This window comes from Haliaeetus albicilla, chromosome 1 (assembly GCF_947461875.1).
Source record: "Haliaeetus albicilla chromosome 1, bHalAlb1.1, whole genome shotgun sequence".
In the NCBI taxonomy this organism is placed as follows: Eukaryota; Metazoa; Chordata; class Aves; order Accipitriformes; family Accipitridae; genus Haliaeetus; species Haliaeetus albicilla.
In genome coordinates this window covers 76,406,129-76,429,440 of record NC_091483.1, presented here as the reverse complement: position 1 = coordinate 76,429,440, position 23,312 = coordinate 76,406,129, and the positions used below count along the sequence as shown (strand labels likewise).

Below are 23,312 nucleotides of genomic sequence, written 5' to 3'. Positions count from 1 at the left end.
TTGCCAGTTTGACACATTACACTAATATTTATTTTTCAAATCATTCCATGAAACACTTTAGTGATACAATTGAACTGGATATTAACTTAATGTTTGGCCTTATCAGGAGCAATATTCACCAGGTTTCTTAAATACATCCAAGCCTGCTTACAAAAGGAATATTTTTCAAAGCTGCATGAGGTAGAAGCAAATATAATATAACTCACCCATTGTCAGAGACCAAAAGAACTTGAATTTAAAGTTAGCACATGAGCCCATTCCTAACACCAAACTTACAAATGCTCTTCTCTTTTCTCCGAACACAATATTCCTCCTGCAAAATGATCCATAACCAGCCATTTGTCAGACTTCAGACCTTCCAATAATGCTTACAATTTACTGAAAAGTCAACATTTATTTTCAAGTGGCTGAGTCAGGCCACAGGTAATTATTGGCTGAAATCAAAATATAAAGTGAGGCATTTTGAAAGCTAATGTATAACTCTGGATGAAAGCCATAGTGCCACGATGTGTTTTAGGTAGCAGTAATATTTATGACCAATGGTTGTCATCATTTGTTGTGTTTATGCCTCAATTACTGTGTTATGTCATGCACTCTTGTGTAGTCAAAATCTGTGTTTTAATTTTAGACTCATCTCATGGCGTACCGTGAAAAAAATGTATGAAATATAAGTAGCATACTTTACTCATCTAGCATGTCTTTCTATCAAGCTTATCTTTCTTATCTTTAAAGAAAACTATAATTGGATAATCTTTACTTAATGTAAACTTCTAAAAGCTGGAAGCCATTTCAAGATTACACAGATTAACTGTGGCTACCTGTGAGAACATGCTTCAACATTTCTATGAATTCAAGGTGGATAAAATCAAATGTCTCCAGTATTTATGAAACTATTTTGGCAAAGAAGTGACTGGAAATTTGTCACACAGCTTTCAAGAAAAAATGATAACTTTTCTGTAGTGTTCTTGTCTTTCTTATTACCCTAAGCCAGTCAGTTAGCTGGAAGCAAATAGTGGTTTTAATTTGCTGTTGGTTTGCAGACAGAGTGGTGTCTCGTTCCCAGGTTAACTTTAGCACTGTCAGCTGCAAAAAGGAATATATTTTCAAAGTTCAGAATGTTTGATTTTGGTATACTATTAACATGTACAGATATTCCTTGTAGCCTAGCTGCACAGCTGTCTGTAGAGAAACCAGCCTGACAGTGGATTATCGCCATTCCACTGTATAGTAAGATACAAACTATTACAAATATTTTCATATTTCTATGGTTTGAGGCATCAACAGCCACAGAGAAAATATGCCCTTTTCAACCAAGTTCCTACTTGTGTTCTCAATTGAAAGAGGAGCTAATATATTCCTGGCAATATGCAACCCTTTTGTCTTACCATGGCGTATGATTAATACTACGCCTGAATTTTGGAGAAGGACACAAAATTGCTGTCACAATCAAGTGATTTGTATGAACCAGAGTGGATACTGCAGCCGCCTGCTTGTTGTTGTTTCTGAAGTGCCTAGCTCTGTACAGTTTTCCTCCCAAAAAACGAGGTTTGCATTCCAGTGCTAGGCTAGAGAAATTGGTAAGATCTGCACTGTTTGCATGCTGTGTCCCGTGAGCCCACCATGAGCAATTAAGAAGCAATTTCTGGGTAAACTACATTAAGCCTTTTGACAATTAACACTATTTTCCTTATTCGTTTAAACTCTTTTTTTCCCCTCATTGCATCAAGTTAGGAAACTAATGATTAAGAGGAGTAACTTGATTTTGTCCATTAGTGTTGGTTCCCAGTTGCTGTCGTAGTTACACTCCACATAGGGATAACACTAAATAGTTGAAAATGCCTAAATAATATTTAGATTCAGCCTTGGAGCAAAACTCTGTCCCCGCTAATTAGCAGGTCCACAGATTCCAAACACTATAGAGACTGAAGTAGACAGTGTGTACAAATATATGGAAAAGAAAAATCATATTTAGTTACAGAAGAATAAGTATATAGTAGTTTTCAACCAGTTTCACTCTAGTCTGTGGGTCTCCGGGTACACTGACTTCTTCCGAATGGTCTACAAAACTTAACAAGAAAAATAAGCCTATTATCAGTAGGCTTCAATTTAACTATACAAGGGGCTGAAGCTCTGCTGGAAAAAATGTAGATGTCGGCAAATGAAGAAGATTGAAAACCACTGACTGAAAACCACTGGCTATTCTGGCTGTGTATTTTTAAGGAAGACTGGAGTTATGCTGTAAAAATGCTTTCAGAAGTATCTATTTACCTTTCACTAGTACTGGAGATATATTTGTGACTTACAAAGAAATGTGATCTTGGGAGTTGGACTCGACGATCCTTAAGGGTCCCTTCCAACTTGAGATATTCTATGATTCTATGATCTTTCAGATTTAAAGGTGATGCACAAAAGTGAAACAGCGCTGTGTGTGAAATGGAGGGGGCAGACCCTGACCTCGGGCAAGGTGATGGTTCGGAGAAACAAAGCCTTCAGCCACCGTGGATCTTGCACCTTGGACCAGCTCCGGCACTTCAAGCGAGTGCTCATGGGCCAAGGGGCATCCTGTTTCTCTTTACACCCGCATGGCAAAGCCCTGAAGCCTCACTCCACCCAGAGAAAGCAACACCGCAGGCTGCTAAAATGGGGTGAAAACACCCCCCCTTCAGCAGCTGAGCATCCAGGATCCCTCCTTTATCAGCGTACAGAGACAGGCACCACCAGAAGCAATTTAAGTTCAAAAAGTCATATTCTGGAGGTATCTAGCTCTCTCCATTGACCGTAGGGACAGCACAGGTCCAGTCAGGTTCCTAACTCAGGTGCTTTGCTAACTTCTCTTGAAGTTATGTGGGTTTTTCAACCTAAGTAGACATGGGTGACAAAGCATTGCAGAGGCAGGAGGTGCTCAAAGAGAGTGGGGAGTTTCTAGAGTCACGCAGTTAATGGCAAATCTGGGGGTAAACCTTGGGTCTTCTCCATAAATAAAAACCTTTGACTGGTGGGTGAATCTTTTACACGGTGCTCAAGATCAGCGGTACCTGACATCCCCTGTTTCCAAATGCTTATTAATGATTCATCTGATCTATTGACCTAAAGCAAAATTAGCCGTGAAAAGAACGGCAAAGCCATGCAGGCCTTGCAGGGCTGATCCTCAACAACGGATCTGTCCCCCAGCACTCTTCTGGTCACGTTTTAAATGACTCGGGCTTTTCTTTCGGAACAGATAGAGCTGACCTGTGTTAAAAGTATACACAAAAAAAGTGGGGCAAAATGCAACAGAGGAGGGGGAACATCACCAAGTTCTGGAAAAATGCATTGTGAGCAATTTCTTCATATAAAAGGATAATAAAGAACAGAATTTCTATCCCAGGAACAGCTCGCAGCATTGAGTTCACTTCTCTTCTAAGCAGCCTGCAGGATGTTTGTCCAGTTTAGGAAGAAAGCGCTCTCATTTGTTCAAAATATTCATTTGCCCATCTCCCCCAGTGCCGCCAGGACCACCAGCCATCCCTGCCCACCGCAGCATCCCAGCTCGGCAGGCGCTGGCAAGGCTGTTTGCGCGTTGCAAACTGCACTATAACTTGAGCAATCAATTCCCTCCCTAGGAAAGAGGCTGCTAGAGCATCGCAGTGTTCCTGGAATGTTTGGAAATACTTGTCAAAACACGACTCCGGTTTCATTGTTAGTTCTATTAACATTTAAACATTTCCCTTGTTGATTAAAGGCATTGGCTCCATGCAACATCTTAAAGTCAATACCTACCTGCCTCCTATCCAATTTCTTATGTAACTGCTGCTTTCCACACCACAAATGTTTTTCTCTTATTGATGAATGAAATGATTTATGCCACAATTACTACGCAGAGGCCTTTCAGGGCTGGCGGAGGCCAAACCTCCCTGACCACAGGTTGCATTCTTCATGATGTTTGATCTGGACATCCAGCACGCTGCGTGAGGGGAATCACATTTCTGCAAAAGCACAAGATCCCTGGGGTAGTTATCACTTTATTATGACAGAGCTGGACGTGGTCCCACAAGCCAAGCTGTAGACCAGGAGTTAGCATTTAGGAAGGCAGTTCACCTTCCTGGGCTTTGGAGTGACCAACCGTACCATGGGGATAATAACACTTAACTACCCCCTATAGGGTTATCTCTGTTTATAAAGTATCCTGAGACCCTCAATTGCTTTTCCACTCCAAAGTTGCTGGATGTGCATATAGGATCTGGAATACATATGTATGTTGCTTTTTATTTCAAAGGCCAGTAAAAGCTATAGAGCCACTCAATTCTGTAACGTGTGCTGCATATTTAATACACCGATATGTGTCTGATCCACCCACCCTATCTCTGCAGCGGAATATACCCAGAGCGGAGCTTGCACCATGCTCTTTGGAAAACGAAAACTACCACAGGAATTGCGAGGAGATAGCCATACAAATCAGGCTCTAGATGTGGCTGGACTGGTCAGACGCAGCACTGTGTCAGCACTGTCTTGCAGGAGCACACAGGCTGTATTAAAGCAGAATTAAGAATGGCTGATTTGTCCCCCTATTTGAGCCTTCCCCTGAAGTAAGACAACGTGCCACTGAGAAAGAGCTTGCCTGAAAGTTGTAGTAATAATGCCCTAATGTTGACTAAAATTCTGCCATCCCCAGTAGATGAAAGCCCTCAGCTCGTATTTATTTTAGGATGTGGCTGTTTATCCTGAAAGCTCCCACACCGCTCACGATGCATCCCTTTCCCTACCTCGGAGAGGGGCAGAGCAGGGGAAAAGCCCCTGGATTAAGGAGGGTAGGGATGTGGCCACCAGGCCATACAGCAGGGCCAGGACGGGGGAAGAGCCCGACGTGTGACATCTCCGAAGGGCTGAAGACGAGGGGTGTTTCCGTACCCCCCAGCTGTGGGTGGGCAGCTGGGGTGGACAGGCAGCGGCAGGCAGCCGGTGTGCCTTTTGGGGGTCTCTGGTGGCATCCAGGGAAGAAGACTTTAAGGACAGCCATCGGGCTCCCAGAAACTCATCTTGGGAGCGTGTGGCTTCTCCTCGCAGGTATCAGTCTGCACAGGCTGATGGGGGATTAAACAGGTTGTGGCTTCGTTTCAAACACCCCGCAAAGTGAAGCGTCCTGCTACACCCGCAAGTGCAATGCTCCAGCCCACGTTTGCTGGAAATGTCCCACATGGTGACGGCACGCATAGGTCTGGCAGGCAGAAGTGATCTCTGTCTTCTCTCCAGGCTCCAGAGCATTGTCTTGGTTTATTCCAAGGACAGGGAACACCCAGCCTGCGCTAGCGGTCAATGGCACCTCCGAGAGCCGCGTGTGACCCTGCTGCAGTCCCCGGCTGCACACACAGCTGCTCTGCTGAGTCAGCATTATCTCAAGGTCTGATTTTAAATCTTTGCTTCTCACACCCTCCACAGGCTCTCTCCAGTTTTGGTGGTTTTGTTTTTTTTTTTTTCTCCTCTCTCTCCTTTCTCCAATCATCTGCTTTGCTCTCCAGGCTGCCAAATTATTTCACTTCTGCCAGCACCTCCCCGTATGCAGCTCCCGCAGAAGAGACTCGCTGTGTCTCTCCAGCTCACTCATTGCTTCTTATTTCACTTCAAATCAAACAACTCGCCCCTTGCAGAGCCCTGCATTCCTCATCTGTCCATGCTGTTCGGTGGGAAACGAATCCCACAGGACGAGGTTGTGTTGCAACCAGCTTGCAGAGGGTGCACGCACAGAGAGAGCCTTCACAGGGTGGCTTAACCTCTTGCAATGTTTACCCTGACAATCATCTGGATCCTTAATCTTAGCAACAACGACTATCGGCTTGAAATTCAATAAACCTGCCTGGAATCGCAGTCCTTTGGGCTGGCTAGCTAATAAAAAAAGGTTTAGCCATTCCAATGCACCTTATTGATATAAATGGATAGTGACATGAGCTCTGTAAAATGTACCCCAGCATCTGCATCCGCTGATGCTATTTAACCCTTGGATGCCAAGGGTGGACAGCTTGGGCTTTTACTCACACACACTGACACTGACCTCCAAACCAATATTTCAATTCAGTTTAATGCAAGCTTGTAACGGTCCATTGGGCCAAAAGAACAGCTTGGTACAGCACTGTGGGGCTGCAACGCTCAGTCTGGTTCACAAGTCGGCTATTAAGTCCCAGTTTTGATAAGAAATATTTGGTGATATTTTTTGTGTGTACCTAACCTGATGTGATTCAGAGACTCATGTGACCACAACTCTGATCAAACTTGCCCAGCATATTAAAACTTGCACTGAAGCTTCTCCTACTTCACTGCTTTGCTCCAACTCAGTATTGATTCAGGGATCGCTTTCTGCCTGCTGAGGAAGCAAGTTCCGCAAGGATCCACTGATGGGGATGTAGAGGGGTACCGGTCCCCAGTATCTTTTTTGCAAGATCCTTACAGAGCCCTCCCCGGGCTCCGCTGTCTGCTTTGCTAAATGCGACAGCTCGGATGTTGAGGCGAGTGGCTTGCAACAGTGCACGGGAGGAATTGCTGGAGGAAGGGAAGCGGCTCGTGCCACCGCACCCCAACCTCATCGCACGCTCTTCTCCAGCAATGTCACCAAAGGTGACTTGCGAGGAGCCTCAGCCCCAAGGGTTTTCGGACAGACATCTCACAGCCTGTCCTGTCCCCATCTTCTGGACGGAGAGGCAGAAGGGACTGCTCAAAGCATTCACGCCTGGAGCCGATTTTGCTGACAGCAGCCTGCCTTTAGCTTATTTTGAGACTATCAACAGGTTGCACTTTTCAGAGAGAGAGATTAGCAGCCTCCCTCCCAGGCAGGGCTTTGGAGAGGCACGAAGGGAGAGAGGGGTTTTAGCCATGCCGACTCCCCCAGGCCCCCAAATCTCGTCCCAGGACAGCTGCTCTTGGTGGTCGAGCCCCCGGCGGGGTCCGGGCAGACGGAGGTGTCGTGGGACTGTGACGGTGACAGGCTTGGACACCGAGAGCACTGCTGACCACGTTGTATTTCAGCTGCTTGCTCGGAAAAGGGCAGCCGCTCACCATCCCTGAGCTGCCGAAAGGGGTTTGATTTTCATCACTGACAGCTCTGGATATTAAGGGGATAAACAAATACAAAGTTCTGGGAAGGGAATGTTTATAAAGGGTAAAAGGAGAACAAACACATTGGCAGTGAGAGTACCCCTGCATGAAGGGGAGTGCACGCTCCTAGCTTGCGGGGGAAGGAAAACTTTAGGGCTAATATGCGGCTTATGGCATAATAGTCCTAAAATAAATGCAATTGTGTTGTGCAGGCTTTACTAGTCTATGTACGTGGATTTTTTTTTATAGTAAGAAAGTGGCTGAGACACAGTCCAGAGCTGTAGTTTTTGCCTCACAGCACTACATCCCAGGCTCTGTTCTGGCGGCCACCGCAGTGACGAAGCAGCATCAGAAAATGCGCACTTAAATCGGGTCTGCGCTCCCCAGCCCCACGTGAGCGTGCTGCACCAGAGGTTAATAAATGGGAAACCTAAAAATATCCCACTCTAGGGAAAACTGCGAACCTTGAAGTCCTTCATACAGGACTATCTCAATCCCCCTTTGATTTCCTGTTGTAAAGGGCTTCCAAATGTTATAAGCTTTTAGTTTTCCTCCAAATGAAAACCAGTTCAAAACCACTAAAGGGCTGAGCTGACTTGGTCTGAGATGCAGACCTTTTACATCTCCCAGCAACCTTAAAACTCCCCGGGTTCGGATCGGCCGTTCCCAGCCTATTACCCCACTCCAGGAACATCACAAAAGCGTTTGCCTTCACCTGGCAATGGTGGAACAGTCCCTGTGGTGCTTCCGAAACACAGTCACAGCGTGAGAAACCACCCTGAATTCTCACTTACGTTTCTATTTTAGCTGTGGGCTTAGGGAAAGCTCCTGATCCTTTTTTGCCGCTCTCCTCTTGGAAAACGGGGATCATCATAGTAACAATACAGGGTGTTGCTCTTACCGTGCTGACTTTACATGAGATCAGAATTTGGCCCCGCTTTTGCCAAAGTCATCTTCAAAATAACAACAGTAACGACTCCTCACGCGGCGTCACAGTTATGCTGCTATTGCTGCTTTTATTTTTATCGATTTTCTGGCACCTCCAGCACAGCAGTCGTGAGAGCAAGCGTCGTGCAGTTTGACACGCTGCCAAGCCATCCCTGTGACGGTGAAATAACCGCATTTTATTTCTATGTCTGCTTTTCCCCCCATTGTTTTCGTTTAAACTGACGGTGTCACTGGCGAGGGTCTCTGCTGACATGTAGGATTTCCTCGCCGCAGCCCCGTCTCAATGCTTCCCCACACAATGCGACAGTATTGAGATGTCAGAGTCGCTGTGCCTGATAAAGGTGTCAAGACAGATCCCGGCCGCAGCGACAACGGCGCGAACTCCGAGCCCTCCCCGGCGGCCGTACGCCCTCGCTGGAAGCCAAACCTCCACGCTGCCCCAGCTTTTTGCCCAATTTCTCTGACCCAAACAGCCTTGGCTTGACCGTTCCGCAGGTTGGGGTTTTTTGGGTCCCCTACGCAGAGCGTATTTGGCGCTGAGAGTATTTGCATCTATTTTCGGTGAATGAGCTTCTACGTCAAGGGGGATTAAAGCAGAGCTGTGACTTCTCTGTACGAAGCAGCTCGGATCGCTTGTCAGCGATAACTGATGCGTGTCACTTGGGCAACTCGGTCTTGTCGGGGGTCTCTGAGATGACCACGATATCCCAAACCATAACTATGATAGCGACTCGATCATCGTAATCATAACTTGATACAAGTGACCTTTAATCAGATCTTATTGAAGTAGCCGGTCCAGTTAGCGGCAGCAAACGTGCCGAGTCCGTGGAGGCTGTGACCGCTCCCGTCGATAACGCACGGCGATTCTGGGGGTTTGGTGGGTGAAGTCAGGGTGCTCGAAGCCGGTTGCAGGCTCGCGGCTTCGCTTGGGGGTACAGCGTGGCAACCCTGCCGGGGGAGCGGGCGCGGCGCCCACTTGCTGTGGGAGTCCTCGGGCTGAGCCCAAGCGCTCCACGCACTTTCCGTGCCACCCCCAACCCACGGGCCCCCGTTCAGCCCCTTCCCACCGCCCCTTTTTCAGAAACGGCGCAGTTGCAGGGCCAGAATAGGAGAACCCACGGGTGCGTTTCGCGGCACACGGTGCCCCTCTGGAGCGGCCGCCCGGACCCCCTCTGCCGCGGGGTTTTGCTCCAACTTTCCCCTCATCTATCGCGGCAAGTCGGCGGGAGAGCGCCGCGGCAGAACGGCCGCCCGCCCCCTTCCCCCTCCGGACGGAGTCCTTCCCCCCCTCCCCGTCCCCTCGCAGCCCCGGGGGCGGGCGCGGAGCGGAGCGGGCGGCGGGCGCGGCCCCCCGCGGCGGCGGCGGCGGCGGCGGCGGCGGCGGCGGGGCGGGGCGGGGCGGCTGGGGCGGGCGGCCCGGCCCGGCGGGCGGGGACATCGCGGCCGCCCCGCTCCGCGCCCGCGCCGCGCCGAGCAGACGCAGGAGCGCCGCGGCGGCGGGCGGGCAGGCGGGCGGCGGCGCTGGCTCCTGCGGGCTCGCTCGCTCCCTCTCTCCATGCGCGGTGCGCGGCCGGCCGCGGGGCTTGCGCAGGTAGGCGCCCCGGGCTGCGCGCGTCCCCTTGCGCTTTTTTTCCTCCCCCTCCCCAACTTTTTCCCCCTCCCTTTTTACTATTATTTTTCCTTTTTCCCTTTTTTTTTTTTTTTTTCTCCTCCGGGTCCCTCCTCCCCCTGAGCGCCTCTTCTCCCTCTCCCCGGCAGCGCGGCGGCGGAGCGGAGCGGTGAGCGGCGGCAGCATGCGACCGGGGGATGTCTGAGGCGGGCGGTGCGGCGGCCGCGCTGCCCCGGCGCCGCGCCGGAGGCATGAGGGCGGCCTGGGGCTCCGTCTGGTGCCTGTGCCTGGCGGCGGCCGTCGGCGGGATGCCGGCGGGGCGGCGGGGCGGCGGGACGGCGGCGGAGAGGAGCGGCGGGCAGCCGGCAGGTAAGGCTGCGCGGCCGCGCACATGGGCTCCGCGCTGCGGCTGGGGGCCGGGGGCGGGGGGGGATGTCGGCCGCGGCGGGGTGGCCGGGTTTAGGAGACACCCCCCCGCCCCCCGTCCTCCCTTCTCTCGGAGCGGGAGTTACAAACGGCGGGGCCGGGGAGGTGCTGGCAGCCGGGCCGGGGTGGTCCTACTCTCACCGCGGCTCGGGCAAGCGGCAGAGGAGCCCGGGAGGGGGAAGAAAAACCTGCTTTTAAGGCGATCCCCGTCTCGCAGGAGTCCCCTCCCAGCGGTAGCAGTACATGCAACACCCCGGGTTTGACCCGCGGCTGCCTCTGTAACTGCAGTCGGGGAAGGGAAGATGCCCCCGCAGATGGGTAGCGCGCATCTTCGGCGCACAGCCGAAGCGCTCTGGCTGTGTGCGTCCGGGTGGGGAAAAGTACGGAAGGGTCGTTTGTATCCACATCTCGGGAGCAAAACTAGAGTTGCGACAGCCCCGGGAAGGCACAGGCTGGATCGCAGCTGAATAACTGCGGCCGTGCTGAGAAGGGAACGGCGTTTCGGGGAAGCCGGTACAGATCTCCCCTCGAGTTGCAAGGGAAGAAAAGTTAACACGTCGGACAAAAGCTGTTGGGTTTTCGGTTTTTTTGTTTGTTGTTTTTTTCCCCCCCCAAATAATATCTGGCGAGCTTGAAACGTCGTGTCTCTCTGATACGCCTCAGCTGCTACCTGAGTCCCTGTTTATTTTTCAAAGCTCTTTAATGGAAGGGAGCCCCCTCGCAGCCCCCCGGCTTCGGGATTGCATGTACCCGGCAGAAAGTTTCCATTGTTCAGGAAAGGGTTTGAAGCCTGTTTGCCAAAAAAGTGACAGGGGAATAAATGGGCTTCGTGGAGGCTGGGGGGTGGGGGCATTACTTTCATACCCCTTTTGGTTACAGCTATAAATCACACCGGGGGTTGGTTTTGTTTTCGAGAAAGTCCTAATAAAACACCAGATTCTTGGTGTAACTCGTTTGGCTCATTTTTCACAGCCAAAAGAATTGATTTATGGGGCAACATCTCAGGGACTTGGTCAGAGCAGATGAGGTCGGTGTGCGGGAGCAAGCGAGCAGCCTGGGCTGGGCACAGGGGTGGGAAGCGGCAGAAGCAAAGCGTCCCCAGCTTTCCCAGTTTCAGCCTGAAGTACGTATTGGCGCTGTCACTTCGGGCACAGTTGAACCCACGGGCGTTGGGAGCAACCTCGGTGGCTGCCACGGTGGTCCCCGGGGTTTCCACCCGCACCTTCAGCTGGTAGCTTGGGGTTGATGATGTGTTCAAGTAGTGCTAAACCTTTCCCGTGCTCTAAGACATCTTTGCAAGTTAAGGCTTTGGGATGCTGTTTGAAGCGTAACAAGTGGCGCACTCAGAGGTCACACTGAGGGAAACATCCCTCCGGTGATGTCTGTGAGCTGAGCCGTAGGTTGGGATTTCCAGGGGCAATCCTCAGGACAGGCTCTCCAACCTCTCCGTCCGTCAGCTTTCTCCAAAGCAAAGATGTTGCTGTCAACCCCCCCCTCCGCAGCCCCGTGCTCCCTGGGAGCAGGATTCGGCCCTGAGCGAAGGGCTCCCGTTAACCCCGACCCCCAGCGATGTCTCCAAGGGTTGCCCCATCCCTATGAGGTGCTGGAGGCTCCGATGTCTCCAAGGGTTGCCCCATCGCTATGAGGTGCTGGAGGCTCAGGCGGACGGGGGGCTGCGAGGACGGGGGGAGCTTTGCCATGCCGGTGGCTCTCCCACCACCGACCACGTGCGCAGGGAAGCGTGAAGCGGGAGCCGCTCGCCCAGCTCCGCGCCGAAGCCAGCAGCCCCGCCAGTTCGGGGGCACCCGCTGCCCGTCCGACCTGGGGGGGAAAAGGTTGTGCAAAAGAAACTGTAAAGAATATAAACCTTCAGAGCCAAGTAAAAACACATTTTACTTTTTCAGTCTTTTTGAATTGAATGGTAAAAAAGCAAATTCTTTCTCCTAGTCAAATGGGCCATGGGGTATTGGCTCATTACTGAGGGTTGTTGTTCGCTGGGCTTTGCATTTACAGTCTAAGACCTTATTTTCCATAAAGGGGCTTGGAAGGATTTTTCCCCAGTGATCTAATTCTCCACACGGGGCTGTGAAGGCTATAACAGCTACTGCTTTGTGCCTATACTCAGCTACATAAAACACACATTGAAGGGAGGCATTCTCGAGGTATGTGTATGTTTGCTAATATGAATACTCGCTATTAGCGGAGGTGGAGGGGGTGCAGGTTTTAACATCTCCGCAGGGAGGTGTTCGGCTGTTGGCAGGAAGGAGGCAGATGGCGGGGCTGTTGCTGAATAGAAGCTAAACTAAAAACACCAGGGGCCTCATCTGGGCTGAGTTTCTCTTCTCTCCCTTTCTCGGGGCTGCTGGAGGAAGAACAATGTCAAATTTCCCCCCCTCTCTCTTTTTTTTTTTTTTTTTTTTTTATGAATGAAAGTAGAGAGGCGAGGCAGGATTGAATGTGTATGTCATTCAGGGGCTATGACAGAGATGATTAGGGAGGTCAGTGAACTCCTTTGCAGCCTTGAGCATGCGGTCACTCTATTCAGCAGCCACAGAATAGACATCAATATAAAAAAGCCCGTCCAATTTGCATTAGTATTCAGATAAAGATATTACTTCGTACGATTTGTGAATGTCAAGTAACGCTGGCTGTTTTCTTAGAGAGCAGACCCACTGAAACGGCAGAGTTTTGCTTTAAAAACTTCTGATAACTGGCCTGTCTCCTGTAGCTGGTGTGTATGTGTCTGTCTGCATAGGGTATACATGAAAAAGGGGATTTCTGGGCTTCTTAGGATTTGTGTTGCACTAGTTAGCTGCTAAAGCTGTCTGCGTGCATTGAAAGAGTTGTATAGAGGGTTGCTAACATTTCAGCAGGTTTGTGCGGGAAGGGGAGAGCTCTCCCAATCTGTCAGGAGCAAGAACCGAAGTTTCCTTGTGCGGCAGCGGAGTCAAATTGTCATCCAGAGTTACCGCACAGGTGGTTTTCAAGGCAAAAGCGTGGAAAAGGGGCCGTTTCGGGATTTTGCTTAAGTTGAATGGGAGAGCATGTACCAACTCCTGTGACTTTTCTGCTTGGAAAGAACCGGTGATGCACTGGTTGAGATATTTTTCTTCATGCAGCTGATGGCAACTGGGCTCTTGTAGCCTTTCAGCGTGCACCCAGTGAAGGGTCCAAGGCGTAGGGTGCGGCGATCCGTGTTGCTTTGCTTTGTGTATCTGAGCGTTTCAAAGTTCACCCTGAAATTATAAGGGTATTGAAGTGAGTGCCAAATGGCACTGACCATTCCTGGAGCTGGCCTCGGGCTTTACGTGTTAAAACCCTCTAAAAAGAGTCTCTTCTATATTGACGGTGCTTCCTACTTTGTGCCTGAGACCACAAATGCTTTAGATTCAGTGGGCGCCTCTGAGTGATACAGTTTTCAGATTAAAAGTTGATCCATTTGTTCTTATTAACAGCAACAGCTTAAAAAGCTAATTAAGTCTTTAATGTTGAGATAAGCATATTTCGCTGAGCAATAAAATAAGAGGACATGAGTAAAGGATGATGAAATATGGCTTCTTTTTTTTTTTTAAAAATCTATTTCTTACCTAGCAAATAGTGAACTAGAAAGTTTGTTCCAGTGCAGAGATGGACTCATTAATGTATTCGATACTAGCTGTATAACATCACATCTTCTATGCATATTGACAAGGGTCACTCCAATTAAATCTGAGGGGGTTTTTTCTTTTAATTAAGACTTTATTAACAACCCCTGAGTAGGGAACGTGATGAAAGTAAATCTGAAAATTGTGTAGTGAAGTGTTGATCTGCTAATTAAATCATGCAATTAAAGTAAGCCACTCTGACCAGCATGTTAACTTTTACAACTCCCTCCAACAAATCTTCAGTGCTGTTTGGGAAAGCGTACCTGTCCCGAAGCCTGCCTAAGCGTGGTTTTTGAAGTTAGGTGAGCACTAAAGAAGTCTTGATCCCTGCTGCACCTGGACTGTTTCCGTCCAGTGGGACCCAGTCTGCTGCCTGGACAAAGCTGAAATTTTGCATGAAGCTGGAGGAGGGCTTTTTTCCCCCTCTATAAGGCTGGGAAACAATTTTTTTCTTCTTAAAATATGGTCAATGAAAGTGCACTGTCATATCCAACTATATGCTTAGAAAGCTGTCCTCCCTGAAGACTTAATGTGTACGTCTGCTCTTTCACTTAGAGACCCCAGAAAATAGGGAATCATCCCGGTTTCTCAGCAGTTAATAAAATGTCCAGTTTACAAAAGCATTTGACCAAGATGTTTCTGACAGTGATCTGTCAGCTGGCAAACAGAGCTGTGACTGAAAGCATTAACTGAGCCTTAATTTCAGCTAAGGTTAGGGCATGGCCTGCTGCTAAGTTTTTCTGGCTGGTCATTGAAGTGTGCGGGATCCAGTGCAGGAGCCTGGGCACAAGCCCTCAGGCTTCAGAGTAGGCGGAGAAGGGGCTGCGTTTTCCTCACAGTTCAGCTTTTGGCGATTTTTAGTATATGTGGAGTAGAACTAACAGGAATGTTACAAATTTGGGTATTTCTACTAAAAATACAGGTGAAATTCCCTCCCCAGTTGGAACACTTTTTCCCAGCTAGGCTGGACCTGGTACACAGACGATCAATTAGACTGCCTTTATTCCATTTCCCTGTTTGGACAGACTTTTCTCTTTTTCCTAGTGTGCTACGTGCTTGTAGCTTTTCCTATGTCCTGGAGGTTTGTCTGGCTCTACATACCTGTTTTGTCTTTTTTCTGACCCTTCAAAAAAAAAAAAAAGCAGCTTGAAGTCACGAGGCTGACTCAGCACTCTCCAAGCCATTCAATAGTGTGGTTTGATGGAGCTGTTTCAGTGTTTGCCGTTTCGTCTCTTTTAATACTGGTTAGTTAATAAACTTTATTCTCCTCCATGTACCAGGCTGGACGCCAGAGAGGATGGTGGCTTGGTAAAAATTTGCCATACATCCTTTTTTTTGCACTGTGGTTCAGCAAAGCCATTCGTGGTATGTGAAAGCGGGCAGTCTGGGCTGTTAGGAGGAGTAAATCCGATAGCACCCCCTCTGCAAACTTTGGGCTAAAACCATGTCTGAAGACACGTACAATGCCAAAAGTGCCTTAAAATACCTTGTCACACCCTGACTTATTTTCCTTGGCCTCCTACATAGCTTATCGGTTTACTGTTTGCCCCTCTTTTGGCTGTTTATCTGGTGATCTTGTGAAAAAAAAAGTACTTTTTCTCTGAAGTGGAGCTGACTGTCCCGGTGCCCCCTTTCCGATACGCTCACAGCTCAGGTTGCCAAGTGCCGTAGGTATGATTTAAAGCCCTGGATGTGTGAAGAAGAGCTTTTATTCCTGCGGTGAATGCGGTATTCCTGGTGTGCTTAGCCCTAAAGTATCTGCTCCTTGGCTTGAATGACCAGGAAGTTTCTGTAATATCAAAAGCAAACAAAAACTGTGAGATATGAGCGGAGTAAAACCTTTGGTAAACTTAGTAGTTAAAATGTGAAAGGTAATCAGATGTAAACCTGCTCTATTATTGTGACAGGCTATCTGGGGGGTTGTCGTGTTCAGGTGGATAAGGACTAGCCAGGTAGTTACACCATTTTTTTTTTTCTGTGACACTCAGGTTACACAATGTAGCAAAGCTTTTTTTTTTTTTTTTTTTTTTTTTTGAAGAATAGCAGCACAGTCAAGTAAGAAAACATTTCTCCAGTAACTTTCAGTTTCAGATGTATTCATCAAAAAAAGGTGTGGTATTTATTGTGGAGGGGGAGGCAGGTCTTGTGTGCTGGCCTTGCTTTCTCAAATCCAAAAAGCAGGGGAAGATAAAGAGTTGGTTAAATAAAACGGTTATATTAAAACTTGGAAGGAGATTTCTTTATCACGCAGAAGTGTATGCAAAACAATTACCATGTGCTTACACGTTCAGCATCTGTGAGATTTTGGGGCTGTGCCATTTCTGCAGGTTGTGAGGGGTTAAAAGTATTAATGACTCAGAAGTGAGAAGGGTTCCAAGTTTTTGGGTGAGGAAAGGACGCAGTCTAGGATCGCTCTCTGCGAGCGAGCGAAGCTCTGCAGGCTGTGGTGCGTGCTGAAGGCACTCTTCTTCCCCGGGAACGCCGCGGCACAAGGACCGCAGCATCGGTGCTTGCACCCAGGGGTTGTACTGTGAGCTATTGAACTACCTCCAAATGTCAAGCTGACACATGGCAGCACGTTGATTTGGGATTTTTTTTTCCCCTCTTTTCCTTGTCACCCAGGGAGCCAAGCCATCGCTACGTCCCTTGCTTTGAGTGTGAGGTTTTTGGGGAAAGGAAATAACAGGTGATCATGGTGCACCGTGGCATGTCAGAGACCCGCAAGGCTGGCTTCCCAACTCCTGCTGTTTGATAACTGATGAGAGTATTTGTCGGCTTAACTTCATTTAATGCTTTTGCCCTGGAAAGAGGAGTGTTTTGCAGTGGTGCCTTTATTGCACCAAACTACCTTGTGCCGTTCAGAAGGAATCTCGCCGAAGTATTTCAGCTGATGCAGTGAAATCAGTAAGGCTTTGGAGAGGAGATCACGGGTAGGTTTCAAGGATTGGGCTAGTACCCAGCGATAAGGGAGTAAAGGGAGTTGAAGCATTTTGGAGTTGACCTGGGGCAAGTTGGGTGTAAGGGAGTCAGCAAAATAGCTGGGTATTGCTTAGGGGCCAAATCTTGTGGTTAGGTGGTGCGTAGGTGAGTTCTCACTGATGCCAAGAGAGAGGAGCAATGCAAAGTAACAGGCAAGAGGGGGAGAACTTGACTGTCATGGATCTCCGAGGAGGGTGCCAAAGATGAGAGCACCTCTGAGGCTCCTCTCACAAAATGCAGGTGGCACCTGGCCTCTGCTGAGACGGGGTGCAGACGTGGTCCCCGTAGCAGGAGCCATGTCCCAGGAGCCATCTGGTCCCCTGTGTTGCTGGCTCTGTAGAGGGACTCACTGGGGGGGTTTCATCGTGGTGTGGTGCAGAGGAGATCAGGTGAAGTCCTGAAGGTGTTTCTGCTCTGGGCTCCACGAGGTACTGCAGAGTCACATGCGTCACCCTGGACTGACAACTCATCCTCTCTTACTCAGTCCCCGTGAGGAAGGCAAAATACACGTTTATGAAGGCTTTTCTTTTGAGGAAAAGGGAGCTACGGGAGATGTTCCTGGATCCAAATGATGAGACCAGTCCTTATCAACCTTACCCTTTCCCTGTCAAAAAACTGAAAAGCTCCCAAGAACTGGATTTTTAATTTTACTTTGATGCTTGGCAGAGCTTGTAAAGATCCTTCATGGCAAGTTTGCCTCCCGGTTCAGAGGGTTGGTGCTTTGTTTGGGGGTTTCGCCATTCTCTGCTGCTTGTAGTCCTGTAAAAATAATAATGAGGTCCTGATGTTGCGCCTATTGAATCCTAAGCAAAAAAGCCCCCATTGATTTCCAAGGGAGCAGGCTGAAGCCCTTCACAGATCGTGGTGGGAGCAGCTATTTAGCATAAGCAGGGATTGTTTGGAAAGTTTTCTAATGACCCAAACATTTTAACAAGCAGAGGAAACTCCGGCGAGTAAAAGGGCTTCCCGGTTTGGGGGTGGGGAGATGCCTGGTGCTGCTTCGTCCCCGGAGCCGGCTCTCCGCGACCTCCCGTTCCTCTCAACCTGCTGCAACGCAGACCTTCGCTTCCCATCTTGGTTGTCGTAACTCCAGCTTTGACGGAAGCCGGCGGCAGCGTCGCAGCCCGAACGCGAGCGCCGGAGGCGACGGTGACAGCCACTGCCCGGGACCCCCGGGACTCTGGCGCGAGTCCCGCGTGGAGCCGAGCCCCGGCACCGGCCGCCATCGCCTCATGCCCCATCCTCGTTGCCATCGTATCAGTGTCGGCCGGCATTAGCCCCCAGCGCCGTGATCTGCGAGCCGCACAATGCGCTGGGGAAAGTGTTAATAATCCCCCGCGGGGGTCCGCAGGCGAGCCCGCGGCCCAGAGCACGCTGGGGCTGCCGAGCTCCGGGAACGCTCGAACGGAGACAGGAGCCAGCGAAGGAGCTTTCCTGGCACTTCGCGGGCAGGCAGAGCTAGGGGGAAAAAGAAAAAAGAGTTTTCTCAGAGGGTTTGGGGTTTTTTTTTTCGTATCCCCTCCTTTCATGTGCAAGACTCGAGCACAAGAAATTCCCTCCCAGCAAAATATTTCAGCAGCTTGTTTGGAGACTGTAGGTCTTGAAGTAACCGGTGATTTGATTTTTGTTTAAAATTTTTTAACTTCTCTATATAGATTCCCCCAGGCAAGCATTTTGTTTCTAGCCGGTAGCAGGATCTGTGCGAGATGAGCGTGCCGATTCCCTGAGATGTGCTTTGGGAGATGGGGGTATCGGAGCTAAAAGTGAAGAGGAAAAACCAGTTGCAATGGGAAGATTAGGGAGTTAAGAGTGTGCCCTGACAACTAGCATGTGCAACCAAAGATAAATCCTCCATGAGCCTGTCTTTAATTAAAAGAATGATTGGAATTAGGCAGAGTACCATCTCTGCTGATCTGTATCATGTGTATCTGTACGAATAAAGCATTTTTGAGGAGGGAGAAGAGAAAAACACCAGATTTTAATCTTCCTTTGGTAGCCGATATGTCTGCCTTTTGAAAGGGCATATTTCTCCCTGTCTTAGAGTACCCAGGCTTGTTGACAGTAAACAACTGTCACTTGGCAGTTTATGAAAGAAGAAGAATGTTTAAGAAAACATGTCCAGTTTAAATAGTTATGTTAATAGGCTGGGGATTCATGCAGAAGTGGGGGGGGGGGGCTGGTAAATGGAGGTGCATAAATTAGCTGGCATTTACTGCGTGAGAGATGAACTGCGAGTAAATGCAGTTGGAAAAAAAAAAAAGAAAATAAAAAAAAAACAACATTCATTTTTACAGCCGGTGTGTTATGCCTGATTTCGCAGCTTTCTGTGAAAGCATTATTTTTTTTTTTTTCCAGAGAAACCTCAGAAAGCCTCTTTCTTGCAGCGTGCGGTGGGTTGAGCCCCGGGAGGCCCCTGGGTGGGACGAGCCGCAGGGCTGGGAGCCCAGCACTCCCACTGACCGGCCCTAATGCTGCTTCACGCTCCGCAGGCAGCGCTCGGACCTTGCAGCCGCCCTGACGTGTCCTCAGCCTCTGCTTCACGGGGGCGATCGGCAGAGGAGACTGCAAGGAAACTCTGCCTCCCAATTTGCAAATTGATTAATTACAGAAAGGAAGGAAAATAAGAAACGGCAGATGGTGTCCTCTCTGCATCCCTGCCCAAAGTTGCTGCAAATCCATCACCCGCCTTCTTCTGAGTTAAACACTGGTGAACACAGTGAGCGATGAGCAAGTGTAAAGCATTTATTCCAGCTCGGCCCAAAGGCATCGGTGTCAAAAGCGTAATGAGCGAGGGCCTGGTGTCATGCACTTGGAATCTGTAATTAAGCATAAAACTAAGTTTCAGGCTTTCCAGGCTCCTGATTGCCCTGGCTTGGGAACAAGGGTATAAGCGGCTATTGGGGTATGCTGACATTAGTCTTGAAGGTATTGGGTAAAGGTTCTGCACCCCCAGCTCCCATCCTAGCTAGGACACAATGTGAATACTGTGGAGTTTAAATAAATACAGTGTAGATACTATGTTACAGATACTCCACCTCTCTTTCAGCAGGGGGTATCTCGGAGGGGGCACCTGGGCAGCGGCACCTTCTCTTGTCCTCATTTCAGGCAGCAGAGAGAGCTGCAGGAGCAAGTGGAACCCCCAGAATATGGACAAAAGGTTCACACTTAATTTTCTTTTGGCCAGTGGTTGAATTAGTATTGCCATTATTTGGACAAGGAGGCAAAGGAAACCCAAACCTGAAGCCTCCTGCTGCAGAAATGCTTTGAGATCTGCCCAGACAAAAAGGAAAATAACTTCCAGAAAGTGTTCAATGAGTCATACTGGGACTCCAACCTGTGTATTATTTAGTGAAGGAATGAGATTTCTGCCTCATTTTTATGTGTAGGCGTGCTGGCATCTTGGGATTTGAGATGGCAGTGGGCTTCTCCATTGGGAAAATCTGTGGAGGGATGGGAACCACGGAGGCGGCTGTGGGGGACAGCGGGGTTTCTCCTTTGCCCCGACTCCCGCAGTGCAGCGGCAAAAAGGGGCAGGTTTGTACCCGCTGCTCTGGTTTCGGTGGTGGGTCACTGCCTGAGAAGCTGGGCTGCCTGCCTGATCCTGGTGACCCCATGCAATGTAAATCCTTTCTGCGAGGAGCCATCTGCACGCTCCAAACAAGGTCATCTTGTGGGTGGAATGTGTTAGTCCTGGCAAAAAGGACCTGAAACCTCCTCAGGTGCTTTCAAAATGCGTGTAAATGCTTGAAGTGGAGGTTTTCTCCCCCTCTGCCCCCCTCCTCCCAGTGCATAGCAAATGAGGTGCGGACAAGCGGGGCAGTCTTTGCAGGAATAAATTTACCCAGTGCTCAAGCCTGGCTGTTTTGGAGGTGAGAAGGAGCAGCTGGAGGAGCAACATGTTGTGTCTCAGGGCAGGGAGGAAGAGGAGATGACCCTGAATTAGCCACCCCCCCAAAAAAAGGGAGCGGAGGGGCCAGAATGCAGTGGGCAGCTCTTGCTCCATTTACGGGTGTATACATCAACATGGATAAATAGGTATAAATGTGTGGGGAGGTTCTCCAACATCACGTCTTCACTAGTGATACGAGGTGGTGGTTCATCCACCCGTCCCACCTAAGGAAGCACGGCAGGAGTTTAGCTTCGGTGCCCGACTTTGAGACAAATCCAGCCCTTGGGTGGCTACTGGGCTCAGTTTTGATCATCCCCATTTTCCATCTGCCAGAGAGAAGTGGCCGTTTTCTTTCTCCCTTGGCTTGCCTGTTGCAACAACCATCCCTGCTGTTGCAACGGCATCAATCTCACTTGGACACTTGCATGCTCGTTCGCAGAGAGAAAGAGATTTTAGAAGTGCTTCTGGTGGGGGAAGGAAGGGACAACCTGGGAAAATCAGGCTGTGGAGGATGGGGCAGGTGTCCCAAAGTGACTGTGGAAGGTCCCTGGCTCGTGCAGGTAGGATCAGCCATGTCCTGCTGCAGGATACTGGAAACGGCCCTCCGCAGAGGGTCTGCATTTCCTTACAGCAGCATTAAAATAGCTGTATATAGAGGTGTCTAACCTGCTTCTGGCATTACTGGAGCCTAACGGAGTACAGTCTGTAGAAGATGATTATTTGGGGGCATTAGAACTGCTTGAAGGGAGTGGGAACCGAGACACGCATGACTTCCTTGAACTCTCTCTTAATTTATTACGTGCAGTCCAAAACCCACCGTAATAGATACGGTTGCAGGAGACCATTAAAAGGTCCATTCTGGTGAACCTGATGCCCTGCTGTTGCTGCTGGAAATGATAAACCGCCACATTTGGGTCAGATGGTATGTGATGCCCTGTGTGTGTGCGTGTATGCATGGAAGCTGGTAAGTCCTGCTAATTTAGGGATTGTTTTCCAAGTCTGTTTTCTATAACTCCGTAGACTTAATACAAATAAAGAACTGACTTAGTTTCCTGTGAGAAGCACAGAACAAACGCTAAGCGTGGGATTCGAATGCAGAAAGGTGAAAACACAAATGTATACAGAAACAGCAAGTCAAACAAGCTGAAAAAATATTGTTAAGGTTGATTTAACAGAGCAGTGAACTCAAAGCTGTCTAATCCCTTTAGCAGCCTTCTTTAAAGAGGAGAAATAAAAGAATTTTTGACATGTACTTTCCTTTTGCCATCTCTCCCAACTCTTTCTAATAACGCTGAAGGATAAGACTTGAGTTTAGCACAAGGACAAAGTGTTGCAGCTTTACTTAGATGTGCTTTCTAAATAACAAAATCTTCGTTTGTCATTCGCAACTTTAAAGTGGATCAGACTTCCCGAAAGGAGATTACTGTTAAACTTCTTCAACTTGGGTACCTGGCACCTAAATCTCGCTTGAGGCACTGAAATAACAGGCTTGGTTTTGAAAGATGCTGAGCCAGGTCAGGCTCTGCATTTAAATCGCTTAAGCACTCTCAAAATCTGGCTATTCATTTTGATGCCTAGATATGGATTTCTGGACTTAATCACCGACCTTTGCATTTCAAATGTTTGACCTTTGTTTTCTTTACTAAGTATGCAGACAGAGTGGCCCCCAAATTATTTTTTTTTCCTTTTACACAGCTGAAAACAGCTAGCAAAGAAGGCTTGAAGTTCTGTGTCTTATTACTGAGAAATAGGGATCTTTGAAAAATGCCATTTTATGTAACTCAAGGGAAACTTGCAAGAAGGGGAATATTTACTTATTTTCATTCACGTGAACATGATCCGTCATATATCTAAAACCCACAATCAGTTGGAAAAAAAACCACCCAAACTACCCTAAACCTTTGCCCTCTCTTAATCCGTGTACAAGAGGGGTTTTTTTTTTTTAAGATGTGCTTCCCCCGCCCCCCCTCCGAAATAGAGGCAATTGATAGGCTCATAAACAAATACCAAACATTAAGTCCTAATCTCCATATAGAGGAGCCTGACCCTTTTTATGGAGAGAGAGCGTAGAGGGAGGAAACGGGGCCAGGAGTTTGAGGTTTAATGCTTATTAAAGTTTTAGTGGGTGGGAAAATGCAATCAATAAATTTTGTTTAATGCCTCGAAACTGGTGTTAGTTTTCACTAGCTACACTGGAGAGTAGTTTTCATTTTGAAACTAGGACACTCGTAGTTGGAATGACAATTAATGTGGAGTGAATATGGTCCCAGTTGGAAGCCGATTTTTTGAATAGCATGAAAACTCCCCCCACCTCCCCGCCTTGGCTCCGGAGTGGGGTAGCTTCCGTTTTTAATTAGCGAACCAGGCAAAATTTAGCTCATTGTGTCTTTCTGCTCCTTTGGCCCAGTGGATAGCTTGGATTTCTCCATCTTGCTGTCATGAGGCTGTTCTTTTTATTTTATTTTTTTTCTTCAGTTTTGATGCGGGGAGGAAGGGGGGGCTTCAGGATACTTAGGATTAAAGTCATTGTTCGGGGGTATTTGCAGCCAGCTGCCTGCATTAAATGAAGATTAGAGGAGCGCACATTAAAAGTGCAAGGGAAATGCAGAGGAGCTGGGATTTGGGAGCTGCATAGCTGTGAACCGAAGGGGAAAGGTTGGGGCTTTATGGCAAATTTTTTCTGATGCCATGTGATCTCAAAGCCCACTTCAGAAAAGCATCACAAACACCAGAAAAGCATCACAAGTAACTGCCA

At 48.7% G+C, this 23,312-nt stretch overlaps 1 protein-coding gene across 4 annotated transcripts in view; it reads left to right on the top strand.

Moving 5' to 3' along the window:
* Nucleotides 1-9,512: 9,512 nt before the first annotated feature.
* The window catches only part of FGFR3 (fibroblast growth factor receptor 3), a 58,276-nt gene continuing 44,476 nt past the window's right edge, over nucleotides 9,513-23,312 (top strand). For all 4 annotated transcript variants that reach the window (XM_069795499.1, XM_069795492.1, XM_069795484.1 and 1 more), the window contains exons 1-2: nucleotides 9,513-9,601; nucleotides 9,769-9,988. In XM_069795499.1, the coding sequence (XP_069651600.1) occupies nucleotides 9,817-9,988 (172 nt within the window). In that variant the 5' untranslated portion in view covers nucleotides 9,513-9,601; nucleotides 9,769-9,816. The remainder of the gene's footprint in view (nucleotides 9,602-9,768; nucleotides 9,989-23,312) is intronic.